Genomic DNA, 11,436 nt, shown 5'->3' on the forward strand with positions numbered 1-11,436 from the left:
AAAATAGATACTCCTCATTTATGAGGATTAACTGGAGCAGGTAATTTACACAATGTCACCTTAGTTAATTCTCTCAAACTCATACAAGGTAACATAATAGATTGAATTTTTGGTCTCAATTCTTCACTCTCCTGTAGCAGTGTGATACAGTCACACCCTTGCCATGACCTCATAGTTGACAAAACGTATCAATACTTCCTTGATCCTTGAATTTGGACCTGGTCATCTGACTTGCTCTGACCAATGGGGTGTTAGCAGATGTGACATAAGCAGACTGGAGGTATTCTTTCATGGTGGAGCTTGCCCTGCTGTGCTTCAGCCTTTTGCCACGAGGAGAAAATTCCTCAGGTAGCTACTGGTGAAATGAGGATGGGAGGCGTGTGCAGCAGAGCTGTACCCAACCCACAGCTTGGAGCCAAGCTCAGTCCAGATCAGCTGATCCAAAGTCTCATTAGCAAGAAATAAATGTTAATTGTATTATGCCACTGAGTTTGGGGTGTTTTGTTACACAGCAAGATCTGACTAATACAGGTAGGTATTGGAACACTCATTTTATAAAGGCAGAAATTGAGGTTCCATGAAAATAACTTGCTTAAATAATGCAAAAGAGCTTAGATAAAGACGTGATTCCAGCTGATATTCAGTAAACACGTAAATACTAAACATAAATGAATATCAGTCCAATTTAATAAGTCATATATAAAAGCTGCAATGATCATTTTTCACCCTATCAAAAAAAGGTAAATGCTTCATTTTATCTGAGAAGCAGCTTAGCTTCATTTAGCTAGAGTTACGTGTTACTATCTGTATTTCTATTTATAAGAGGCTGCTGTTACCAAAAACAGCTTAAGATAGTGGCTTAGAGTAGTCTGAAAATCGTCTTTAGAAACTGTTTTCTCATGGGAGGATTTCTTAGTCTATATAGGTCCGTGAAATTGGAATTTTTTCAAAGCACATTTCCACGAACTACCACCTGAAATTTATCATGTCTTTTGATTGTGAATTTAGATCACAGACCACAGTAGTAACAGCAGTATATAGGACTATCACAGAGAGGAATCTCAGATATTTTTAATTGCAGTATGAATATTGCAGATATCTAAACTATCTCAAAATATACATTCATCCTACTTAGAAATTACGGTAGTAATTAGAATCACCACTAAATCTTCTTATTGAATGCATTAATAAAGAAGTTCATATATTACAACGTCACACATTTGTTTATAGAGTTCCTCTATATTGTGTTTTATGCTTTTAAAACATTAGTCTGAGAAGGGGTCCATAGGCTTTGCCAGACTATCGAAGGGGTCCGTGAACGGGCCAAGAGCGTCTAACCTAAAAGGTCCATATTGTCTCTTCAGAGAACAAAACACTATGAATAAAAACTTCACTGGAATTTTGAATGGCGATTGAAACCGCTTTCTTGAAAGCGCCTTTGCTTAAATTCCCAATAATTTCAAAATATCAAAACTCAAATTAATGTGTACTTGAAATGACACCCAAGGAGCAGAGACACTAATATGAAACTGGGCAGAGCCATTTCTACTGGAGATTCAACAGAACTGAACAAGTCTTTGAAATTATACGATGTCGGGTTTTTTTTGTTTTTTTTTTTTTTTTTTTTTTTTTTTTTTTTGCGGTACGCGGGCCTCTCACTGCTGTGGCCTCTCCTGTTGCGGAGCACAGGCTCCGGACGCGCAGGCTCAGCGGCCGTGGCTCACGGGCACAGCCGCTCCGCGGCACGTGGGATCCTCCCGGGCCGGGGCACGAACCCGCGTCCCCTGCATCGGCAGGCGGACTCCCAACCACTGCGCCACCAGGGAAGCCCGATGTCATATTTTAAAAGACATTTTCAAGCATTTATTTTACATGAGAGGTTTTCAACCTCTTTCAGCACTACTGACGTTCAGGGCTGGATAATTTTTTAATGTGGAGAGCCGTCCTGTGCAGTGTCAGATGCTTAATTACTTCCTTAGTCTCTAGCTACTAGATGCCAATATCACCACCACCCCACCTCATCCCTGCTCCTGCTTCCAGTCGTGACAACCGAAAATGTCTCCAGACATTGTCAAATGTCCCCTTTGGGGCAAAACTGCCCCAGCTGAAAACCACTTTTTACATGATAATTTTCAAGAACATAGTCTATTGAATAAAGTGACAGCAACTTGAATGCACTAATTTGCCCGCTATTCATTCAATAGATATTTAGTATAGAATCTATTCTGTGCGTAGAATTGTACCATACTCTACTATTATGCCAGCCTGCAAATAAAGGACAGGATTCATCTCCTTCTGCTAAAGAGGAAATTTATATCTTAATATCTGACTGTGATGTCTTTTCCTCAATGTGGTGAGCAGTAGAATGTGCTTAGTATTCACCTTTTTTTTTTTTTTTTTTTTTTTTTTGCGGTACACGGGCCTCTCACCATTGTGGCCTCTCCCGTTGCGGAGCACAGGCTCCGGACGCGCAGGCTCAGCGGCCATGGCTCACGGGCCCAGCCGCTCCGCGGCATGTGGGATCGTCCCAGACCAGGGCACGAACCCGTGTCCCCTGCATCGGCAGGCGGACTCTCAACCACTGCGCCACCAGGGAAGCCCAGTATTCATCTTTTTTTCCCAAAAAACTTACTTACCTGGCTGATGAGGTTCCTCAAAGACAGCAGACGTCCATGAATGGCTGCTTCATGTACAGGAGACCAATCAGACACAGTATCTGTATGGAAAAGGGAGGAGCAGGTGACATCCCGCTAATGCACTTTAGACCCAGAGGCTCATCCTTGCCCATCAGTAGAGTCTAACCGGTCTTACTGGAGGGAGACATTGGAGTCAATCAACCAAAACTCCACCAGGACTTCAGAATTTCTCCCCACTATAGATGTTTTTTGAACACCGTTTATTTGAAATGTCTAGCTAGCTAAAGAAATAACTACAGCCAGTGTCCAAACTGAGGACAAAGTGGTGGACTGGGATGACAGATTACTGTACTTCCATTTAGACGCTGGTTTCAAAGGCAAATGGTCCATTTAGTTAAATGAGAGCTTCGCTAATTACCAGCATTAGTGCGTTAAGTGGTGGTTGCCAGTCTAGTTTCCTGTGCGAAATACAAACTCTGGCCATATACTAATAGTAGTAATCATGTCATTACATACGCCATTAGGTTTGGAATCAAATCTAAACAAAACCATATTTATGGATTACCTCCCGTCCCCATATCAAGCACAAATCAGGGCTCAGTCTGACCTTGTAACAGGGACGTGATTTACCCCCAAAGGCAATGCGCCAATGTGATTAAGAGAAAGCTGTGAATTCAGAACCGCTTGACTGCTTCTGAGCTGTGGGTCCCTGGGCAGACCCCGAGCTTCAGTTTCCTTCCCTGTAAAGTCAGGACAGCAATATTCTTACCTATGGCTCAACCCCTATTAGCTACTATTATTATCCTGCCCTAACATTAACCAGAGAGTCTTGATTAGACCCCCCCCAGTCACTGCTATTTAAAAAATAGCAAATGTCTTCTCCAACCATTTGGAAAGAATACACTTTCTTAGGAAGGAAGCTTGTAAAACCCATCCCAACACGTTAAATGCTTTCCTCTCTTTCTAACTGACTGGATGTCAACTGACTGCGGCGCAGACCTGAATTTTTCTCATCTCCAGCTGCATCTGGTTTCTAGAACAAACAAAGGCAGGAAGTCAGAACGTGAGGAGGCTGGTCTGAGCTGCAGCTCCAGCTCTGCTTCTGCTCAAGTAAACACACTACACACAAACGAGGCAGGATGGTCCGATACCAGTCATGCCTCGTAGACGAACTGGTATCTCCGAAAAGCCCAGAAGACCTGGAGAACCAGGGTAAGTTTCCAAAGCCTGGCCAACACCAGCCCATCAAGGAGGACGCTAGAATGCTTTGGACTTAACACGTGTTGGCCGACGTGGGCCTGCCACCTGGAGCTATCAGTGTCCCAGAAAACCTGTCCCAGTGAGCAAATTACCATCCTTCCAGATGGATTCATGAGGCATTTAATAGAGAAGAACAAGCTGAATGAGCCTGTCTACACGCTGCCCTTCCAAGGCTTCCCTTCCGGGCTCACCAACATGCTCGACGTACCTTCAGTGACATGGCTTCTTCTAACCTCCAAAACCTGACGCTCAATAGAAAATTAGTGTCCTCACAGTATTCTCTGAGGGCCCTAGTGCTTTCAGGAAAAATACTGCTGCTTCTAGGGCTTGGAGCCTACAATCCAAACAGCAGCTCTGGAAGATTGATCTCCAAATTAGCATTAAAAGGACGACTGATTCCACCCTGTTGCTGCTAAGGCACGAGCCCATCCACACGAAATCCCGAGTGAGAAGAACCAAACGCTGGGAAAGGTCTTGAAAATCATGTGTGGGATGATTAAGTCATTTTTTCCAGCCAAGTGCTCAGCTGCTCAGAAGTATCGCTGCCACACTCAACCTTTGTGAAAGCTACCTCAGATAATTCGAGCTGACAGCCGGGCAGGTAATTTGGGCCCTAAGTTGTTAACTGTTTAGATTTCATAAAAGCGATGCAATTATCTTATCAAGTGTAGACCAAAATGGGCTTTGCTTTCCGTGCATTCATCATGGAAACATGACTCCTTCTATTTGGAGTAAATAAAGAATTATGTACTTCTCCAAGAGAGAAAAAAAAAAAAGACTACCTGAGGTTTTTGCACTCATGCATTAGGACATAGTATTTACAAAGCAGAGATGGCCTGTGTCTTCGAGAAGCATAGGATGTTGTCCTGGGACACGTGGTGGGCGGCTACCCATCTATCTACCAGCTTTAATGATTTATCATTCACATACTACACAATTCACCTCTTTCAAGTGTACAACTCAATGGTTTTCAGTAGATTGCACAGTTGTACATCCATCATCACAATCAATTTTAGAACATTTTCATCATCCCAGAAAGAAACCCCTTGCCCATCAGCTGTCACTCCCCCCATTTCCACTTCCCCCAACCCCTGGCAACCACTGATCTACTTTCCATCCCTCTGGACTTGCCTGTTCTGGACTTTTCACACAAATGGAATCATACGATATGCGGTCCTTTGTGACGGCTCCTTTCCCTGAGTGTAATGTTTCAAGGTTCACCACATTGTAGTATGTATCAGTATTTCATTCCTTTTTATGGCCAAATATTTGTATCGATAGACCAAAAAGTTCATAGACATTTGTGGTGTTTCCACTTCTTGGCTGTTATTGATAATGCTGCTCTGATTTGCGTGTACAAATTTGAGTGGCTGTATGTCTTCAGTTTTCTTGGGTAGACACCTAGGAGTGGAATTGCTGTATGACATGGTAACCCAGTGTTTAGCCTTTTGAGAAACGGCCAGACTATTTTCCAAAGCAGCTGTACCACTTTATATTCCATCAGCAGTACGAGACTTCCTTTCCTAATTGAAAGCCCTTTCAGACTAGGATTTGGTGAATATATCATAGCTTGCCAATACTCCAGGCCAGAAGAAAAGCTTAGGTGCTTCTAAAGCCAAAAGTCATCTCAAATTTATACAAAGACCTGAGCCTCAGCTGGTCTCTGAACACTTGAGTGATTAGCTAAAGACTAATTAATCCACACACTCTCTTCGGCTCTTGAAAACACTGACGAGATATCCAGGAGATGTTTCTCCAGGGTTTCCAGAGCCCACATCACAAGCAGGCAGTGAGCTACAAGCTCAACACATGAGCAATTAAACCCCAAAGCAGCTTTGCCTGCCTTCCTGCTGACAACTGGAGGGAACAGAATAAGCAGGAAAGGGGACCTGTTCCTGCCAGAACATGGACGCTGCTCATAGAAGGAGGCTATGGATGAAGGGAAAACTCCAGGTCACATGCCCTTTTCCACTGACCCCAATGAAGTCTTTGAAACTCAAGGGCCATTCTATCTATACAACACGTCATCCAAGCGCTTGGTACATGTTAAGGATCCTTCCGCAGTACTTTTTGAACCAAGATCCATTGGTTTAACTGCCAAGAAACAGACACCAAATGGGGGTCATGGGCAGCGCCACAGATCCGTTAGTGTAGCTCATGGTTAACATGGGGCAGGGAGCTCTCCTAAGGAAACGACCCCACAAGTCCTCCAATCGGGGCCATTCAACTTACATTTCTTTTAAACTGAGTCTCCATCGAACCGTGCAGCACATTAGGAAGGGTGCCGTTTCATTTTTACTGAAATTTCTGGAATGACTTTTTAAATGTCCATTATTTCAGAAGAGATTTCAAATGCACTAATTGGTACATTCTGCAAAGAGCTATTCACGAAGCTCCGGGAGCCTGCAGTGGATGCTGGGAGTAGCACCAATCTATTCCTCCTGGGAAACATTTTGCAAGGTCAAGGAGGGAGAAGAGAGCTTGGGTTGCTCTCAGAGTGTTGGAACACTTGCTTTCAGTCTTTGGGACGTGATGGGGTGGGTTCAGTGGAGATCCTCTCCAACATTGGAAAGAGGATCTGGGTACTGTGTGAACAATTACAGTGTTGGTTGGATTCCAGGACAAATCAAAAAAGGAGGAAGAGAAACAGAGGCTCACGGCAAACAGATAAACAGAAAGGTCCATTGAGGCAACTGTTGGGCACATTGGCCCTGTCTACTGCAATTCTTTCTCCACTGCTAAAAATCCACCCTAAGAGAATGAAATGATTTCCTTTCCATGCCTGTTCTTGCCTGTCTTCTGTTTAAATGTGAATACTCCCTACAGGGTGGGCTCAATTTTGTGAAGAAGAAAATCTCCCTACAGGTGTGAGCCTGCAGGCAAAAACCTGAAGGAGAGACGCTAAAAACAAGAACTCAGCGTGATTACGGGAGATTGAGAGTTTATCCTTCGATGTATTTTCCAAAGTTTCTCTGACTAGGTGTGAATTAGTTTCCTAGGGCTGCCATAACAAGGTACCACAATCTGGGGGGCTGAAAACAGTAGAAATTCATTGTCTCACAGTGCTGAAGGCTAGAAGTCTGAAATGGAGGTGTCATCGGGGCCAGGCTCTTTCCAAAGCCTCTAGGGACGAATCCTTCCTTACCTCTGCTGGTGGTGGGGGTCCATCTTTGCTGTTTCTTGCTTATCAGATGCATGCTTCCAATCTCTGCGTCTGTCATCGCATGGCATTCTCCCTGTGTGCCTCTTCTCCTCTTCTTATAAGGACCAGTCATTGGATTAAGGGACCCTCCTACTCCACTAGGGCCTCATCTTAACTAATTACACCTGCAATGACTCTATTTCCAATCAGGTGGCATCCTGAGGTACTGGGGGTTAGGACTTCAGCCTGTCTTTTGGTGGTGGGGGGGGACACAATTCAATCCATGACAAGGTATTTTCAGGAAAACAAAGACATTCTTTTCCTGCTCCTGGGGCAGAAGAGTCAAGAATTAAATCTCTGTAAAGAGTTGGGGGCTTCCCTGGTGGTGCAGTGGTTGAGAGTCCGCCTGCCGAGGCAGGGTACGCGGGTTCGTGCCCCCGTCCGGGAGGATCCCACATGCCGCGGAGCGGCTGGGCCCGTGAGCCATGGCCGCTGAGCCTGCGCGTCCGGAGCCTGTGCTCCGCAACGGGAGAGGCCACAGCAGTGAGAGGCCCGCGTACCGCAAAAAAAAAAAAAAAATTACAGTTTATAAAGAGTTGGTTGCCACTGTCATACCCTTTCCACCCTTCCTCCGAAGAGAGAGGCAAAGAAAAGCCTGCAAGTGCGGGTGGGAGCAGCAAAGTTCCCCAAGAGCAACCACACCTGGGCCCTGGTTTGCCCCTGGCCCTGGCCCTGTGCCAGGGGATACGCTTCACCTGAGCTGAGTTTCCTGTCAGCGCCATCCAGAAACACTCTGTGTTGCACATTCCACACTTCACCAAGGGCAAGCCTCCTGAAGCATAAACAAAGGCAATCCAGCTATCAGCGAGGTTCTGCCCAAGGGGCGGGACTGACACACAGTAAGGAGAGAGAGCCTCCACTTGGGTAAGGAGGGGCAGGAAGCCTGGGAGGGCTCTATGGGGGCAGTGGCTTGGCCGGGTGGAAGGAAGGATGCAGGAGTTTGCGGGTCAGATGTAGAGAAGAAGGACTTGGGAGAGCGGTAGGGTCCTGGCACCCACCCTTGGGACTCCTGCTTCTTGGAAAACTTCTCTTCCTTTAGTCCCTGTGAAATGACAGCATCTGAGTCTCTTCTTGCTTCTCTGTCCAACTTACTGGTCCTACGTCCTCAACTGGAGGCCTGTCCCAGGGCTCCATCCTTGGCTCTCATAAATCAGCCATCAGACAATGTCTCCTTCTCCAGGATTTCAGCCCAGCCCCTCTGCAGAACAGCCTGAGGTGTGATTCCCAACCCGTATTCATTCCCCAGCCGGTGTCCCACCCATCATGCCGGGCCCTGGGCACTTTCACGTTCAAAACAGAAGTCCTTCTCCTCCCTCCCTCACTCTGCCCGCAAGCCAGCTCCCCTTCCCAACTTCTCTCTTGTGTAGCCCTCTGATCTGACATTTGAAAACTTGGCACATTTGGCCACCTTCTCTCCTTTAGCCCCAATATTTAATCAAGCAACATAGCTTGATTTCTCTTTCCTTTGAAGTTATCAGCCATATTTTCCCTTTCTCTGTCATTTCTGAGGCTTGACCCAGATGTCAGCTTCATGCAGTGGTTCTCAAAGTGTGGTCCCCAACCGGCACCATCCACATCACCCGGGAGCGTGTTATACAGATTCCCAGGCCTCGCCCAGGCCTAGCCTCAGAAGGGGTGGGGCTCAGCCAGCTGCATTTTAACAATCCATCCAGGTGATGCTGATGTATCCGAGTTGGAGAAGCAGCGGATTAGTGCAAGAGTATCTCGTAACTCCGCCATAATCCATCCTGAATGTGGCTATCAGATTAACCACTTGCAGTCTTCATTATGGCCAAGTCTCCGCTCCAGAACCAACTGTGGCTCCCAACTGCCTGGCTCATGAAGGCTAAGCTCCTCCACTTAGCTTCTGAAGCTTCATTTTCGGGTTCCATCTCTCCCAACTTGTTCTCACTAGACTGGCCAAGACACTGCACTCCAGTTGTGACTGTCCGCTATATACTGGGTTGGCCAAACCGTTCGTTTAGGTTTTTCCATAAGATCGTATGGAGGGGCCCGAACGAACTTTATGGCCACCCAATATATGCCCGGCTGCCGCTGCCCACCCACCCGGCCCTAACCAGGGTTGGATTAGGACCTTTAGAAGCCCGAAATGGTGAAAAGCGGCTGGCGCCCCGCTCTCAGGCCAAAATAAAAATAAACATAAAACTACTCAGCACTAAAATAATCATGGAGAAGTCAACCGCATTACTGATTCTTCCCCGTATTGATTGGTTTGCTGCTTTAAAAATGTATTTATCAAATCCATTTTTTAAAGTTAAATTTGGTGCCACTCTGCCTTCTGCTGCTCCAAGTTCATGCTCAATATCTCTGATGACTCCAGGTCTGCCTCTGGAGATCCAAATTCTACTCGCTGCTGAGGGCTCGTCTCATTTTACGAGCCAAAGTGGATAAACGAAGGAATAAATGAGCAGTCTTGTCTGCTCAGTGAGCCAGAGAGAAGGAATTTTGTTTTTGTTTTTGTTTTGGCGGTACGCGGGCCTCTCACCGCCGCGGCCTCTCCCGTTGCGGAGCACAGGCTCCGGACGCACAGGCTCAGCGGCCATGGCTCACGGGCCCAGCCGCTCCGCGGCATGTGGAATCTTCCCGGACCGGGGCACGAACCCGTGTGCCCTGCATCGGCAGGCGGACTCTAGACCACTGCGCCACCAGGGAAACCCGAGAGAAGGCATTTTGTATTTTATTTCTCCTGTCTTTTCCCCCTTCAACACCTAAACAGTAGGAGAGTAGTAAGTCCTAGCTGACTGCAGAGTCCCTGCTTTTTGTCCCTTTGACCGCTGAATGTAATCATCTCTCCTCTAATGCCTAGACCCATTTTTTCAGAATCCTTTCAGTCAGCAGGTACCTGCTAAGTGCTCAGAGGAAATGACAGTTTCCCGGAGGCGTGAGGCTCTATACATTAGCAAAGATACCACGAGACAGGTGAGAATCATACCTGTACGACACTTCCCCAAAGTGTAAAAGGCTCCTTTTAAAGTGAATCAATCAGTGCTCAACGTTCGAACATCATTTATAAACCCAGCCCCACCTCAATGCCAAATACCTAAGACCTTTTAATAAATGTTTTAGCAATAAAGATGTTCCTATTTAGAAAGAACTGTAATGTAAATGATACATTTGACCCACAAAGAATAATTCTTTGGAGCTGAAGCTTTTCCTGGAGAGTAAATGGTGATCATTGACTTGGTACGGTCCACAGGACCCTGCGGAAAGAGGTGTACACATTTCTGAACAACCGTGTGAAAGATCCCAGCAAGCTGTGGACATCTGTCCAGTTACTGCCCCGTGGCCACGTCTCAGATGGAGTCACTGAAATTGCCCCACCCTTTTCTCTCCTCTCTCCTAAGCACGTTAACCGACCTCCCCAGCAGGCTGACTCCACAGCCCCTAGACTCACCCCCCATCAATGGGTTGGAAAGGAGCCTGACGTCCGGAGAGTCTCCCAGCCTCGGGGGCTTACTGCCGTTGCTGCCCCGTGGTTCACCATCCATGGTGCTCTCCTGGGCTGGGCAAGCTCCGCTTCAGTTGTTCAGGAAAAGTCCAAATTCCATGCTCCCCCAGCTCCTGGGAAATTCCAGGGCTTTGACTGGCTGGGCAGCACCGTCCTGGTCAGATGGCAGAGAACAGAACAGGGCAGGGTAATCTGAATACTACCTGTGGTCAGACACACACACGTACACACACGCTCTCTCTCCACCTAACTGGCTAGAGGCTGCCCAAAGCCCACAGCAGCCCCCCAGCCCCAAGTCTGCAAAGTTGCTGATGTCACGTCCTTTCCAAAACTGAGACCAATCAGGGAGGAAGCCTTGAGGTTCCTCAGGAAGGAAACACAGTATGTAACTCTGGGAGAGCCCAGGGTTGGGGTGTGCGGGGGCGGGGAGAAAAGCACTGGTCTGCTGCAACGTTGTTCCCCCTGCTGGGATCCGGTTGTTGTTTGGGGGTTTCTTGTTGTTGAGACAAGCCCCAGAACCCAGGAGCTGAGAGAGCTGGTTTTGCTTGCAGCCCTGCTGAACTGCTTGCACAGCAACTTACACAGCACGCCCTGGCCATCTGCACATGTGGTTTCAATTTTTCTGGGAGTTGCTTATAGGAAAAAGTCTCTATATGTTACAAAAATGCACGTTTGGAAAGAACTTCTATTTTCTTCCTCTGACTGCCAGGGTTGTGCTAAATGTCCCGTTCACCCTCCTCCAAAATAATTCAGGGTTGCTATCGCAAAAACAAAAATGGATTGCTGGGCGGCAGGGAGCGCTGGAGGAGAGCTGCTATCTTTCAATGATTCGTTATAAAAGGTTTTACTTTGTGAAGGTTCCGCCTATT

General features: G+C 46.8%; 1 protein-coding gene across 1 annotated transcript in view; it reads right to left on the reverse strand.

Annotated features, from left to right (window-relative positions):
* The window catches only part of ASB9 (ankyrin repeat and SOCS box containing 9), a gene marked incomplete at its 3' end in the record, with an annotated part of 32,526 nt that extends 21,904 nt beyond the window's left edge, over positions 1–10,622 (reverse strand). Inside the window, exons 1-2 of the mRNA XM_079911112.1 lie at positions 10,514–10,622; positions 2,637–2,716 (exon numbers count right to left, since the gene is read on the reverse strand). Of these exons, the coding sequence (XP_079767238.1) occupies positions 2,637–2,716; positions 10,514–10,607 (174 nt within the window). The 5' untranslated portion in view covers positions 10,608–10,622. The remainder of the gene's footprint in view (positions 1–2,636; positions 2,717–10,513) is intronic.
* Positions 10,623–11,436: the final 814 nt, after the last annotated feature.

This window comes from Stenella coeruleoalba (genome assembly GCF_951394435.1).
Source record: "Stenella coeruleoalba genome assembly, chromosome: X".
Taxonomy (NCBI): Eukaryota; Metazoa; Chordata; class Mammalia; order Artiodactyla; family Delphinidae; genus Stenella; species Stenella coeruleoalba.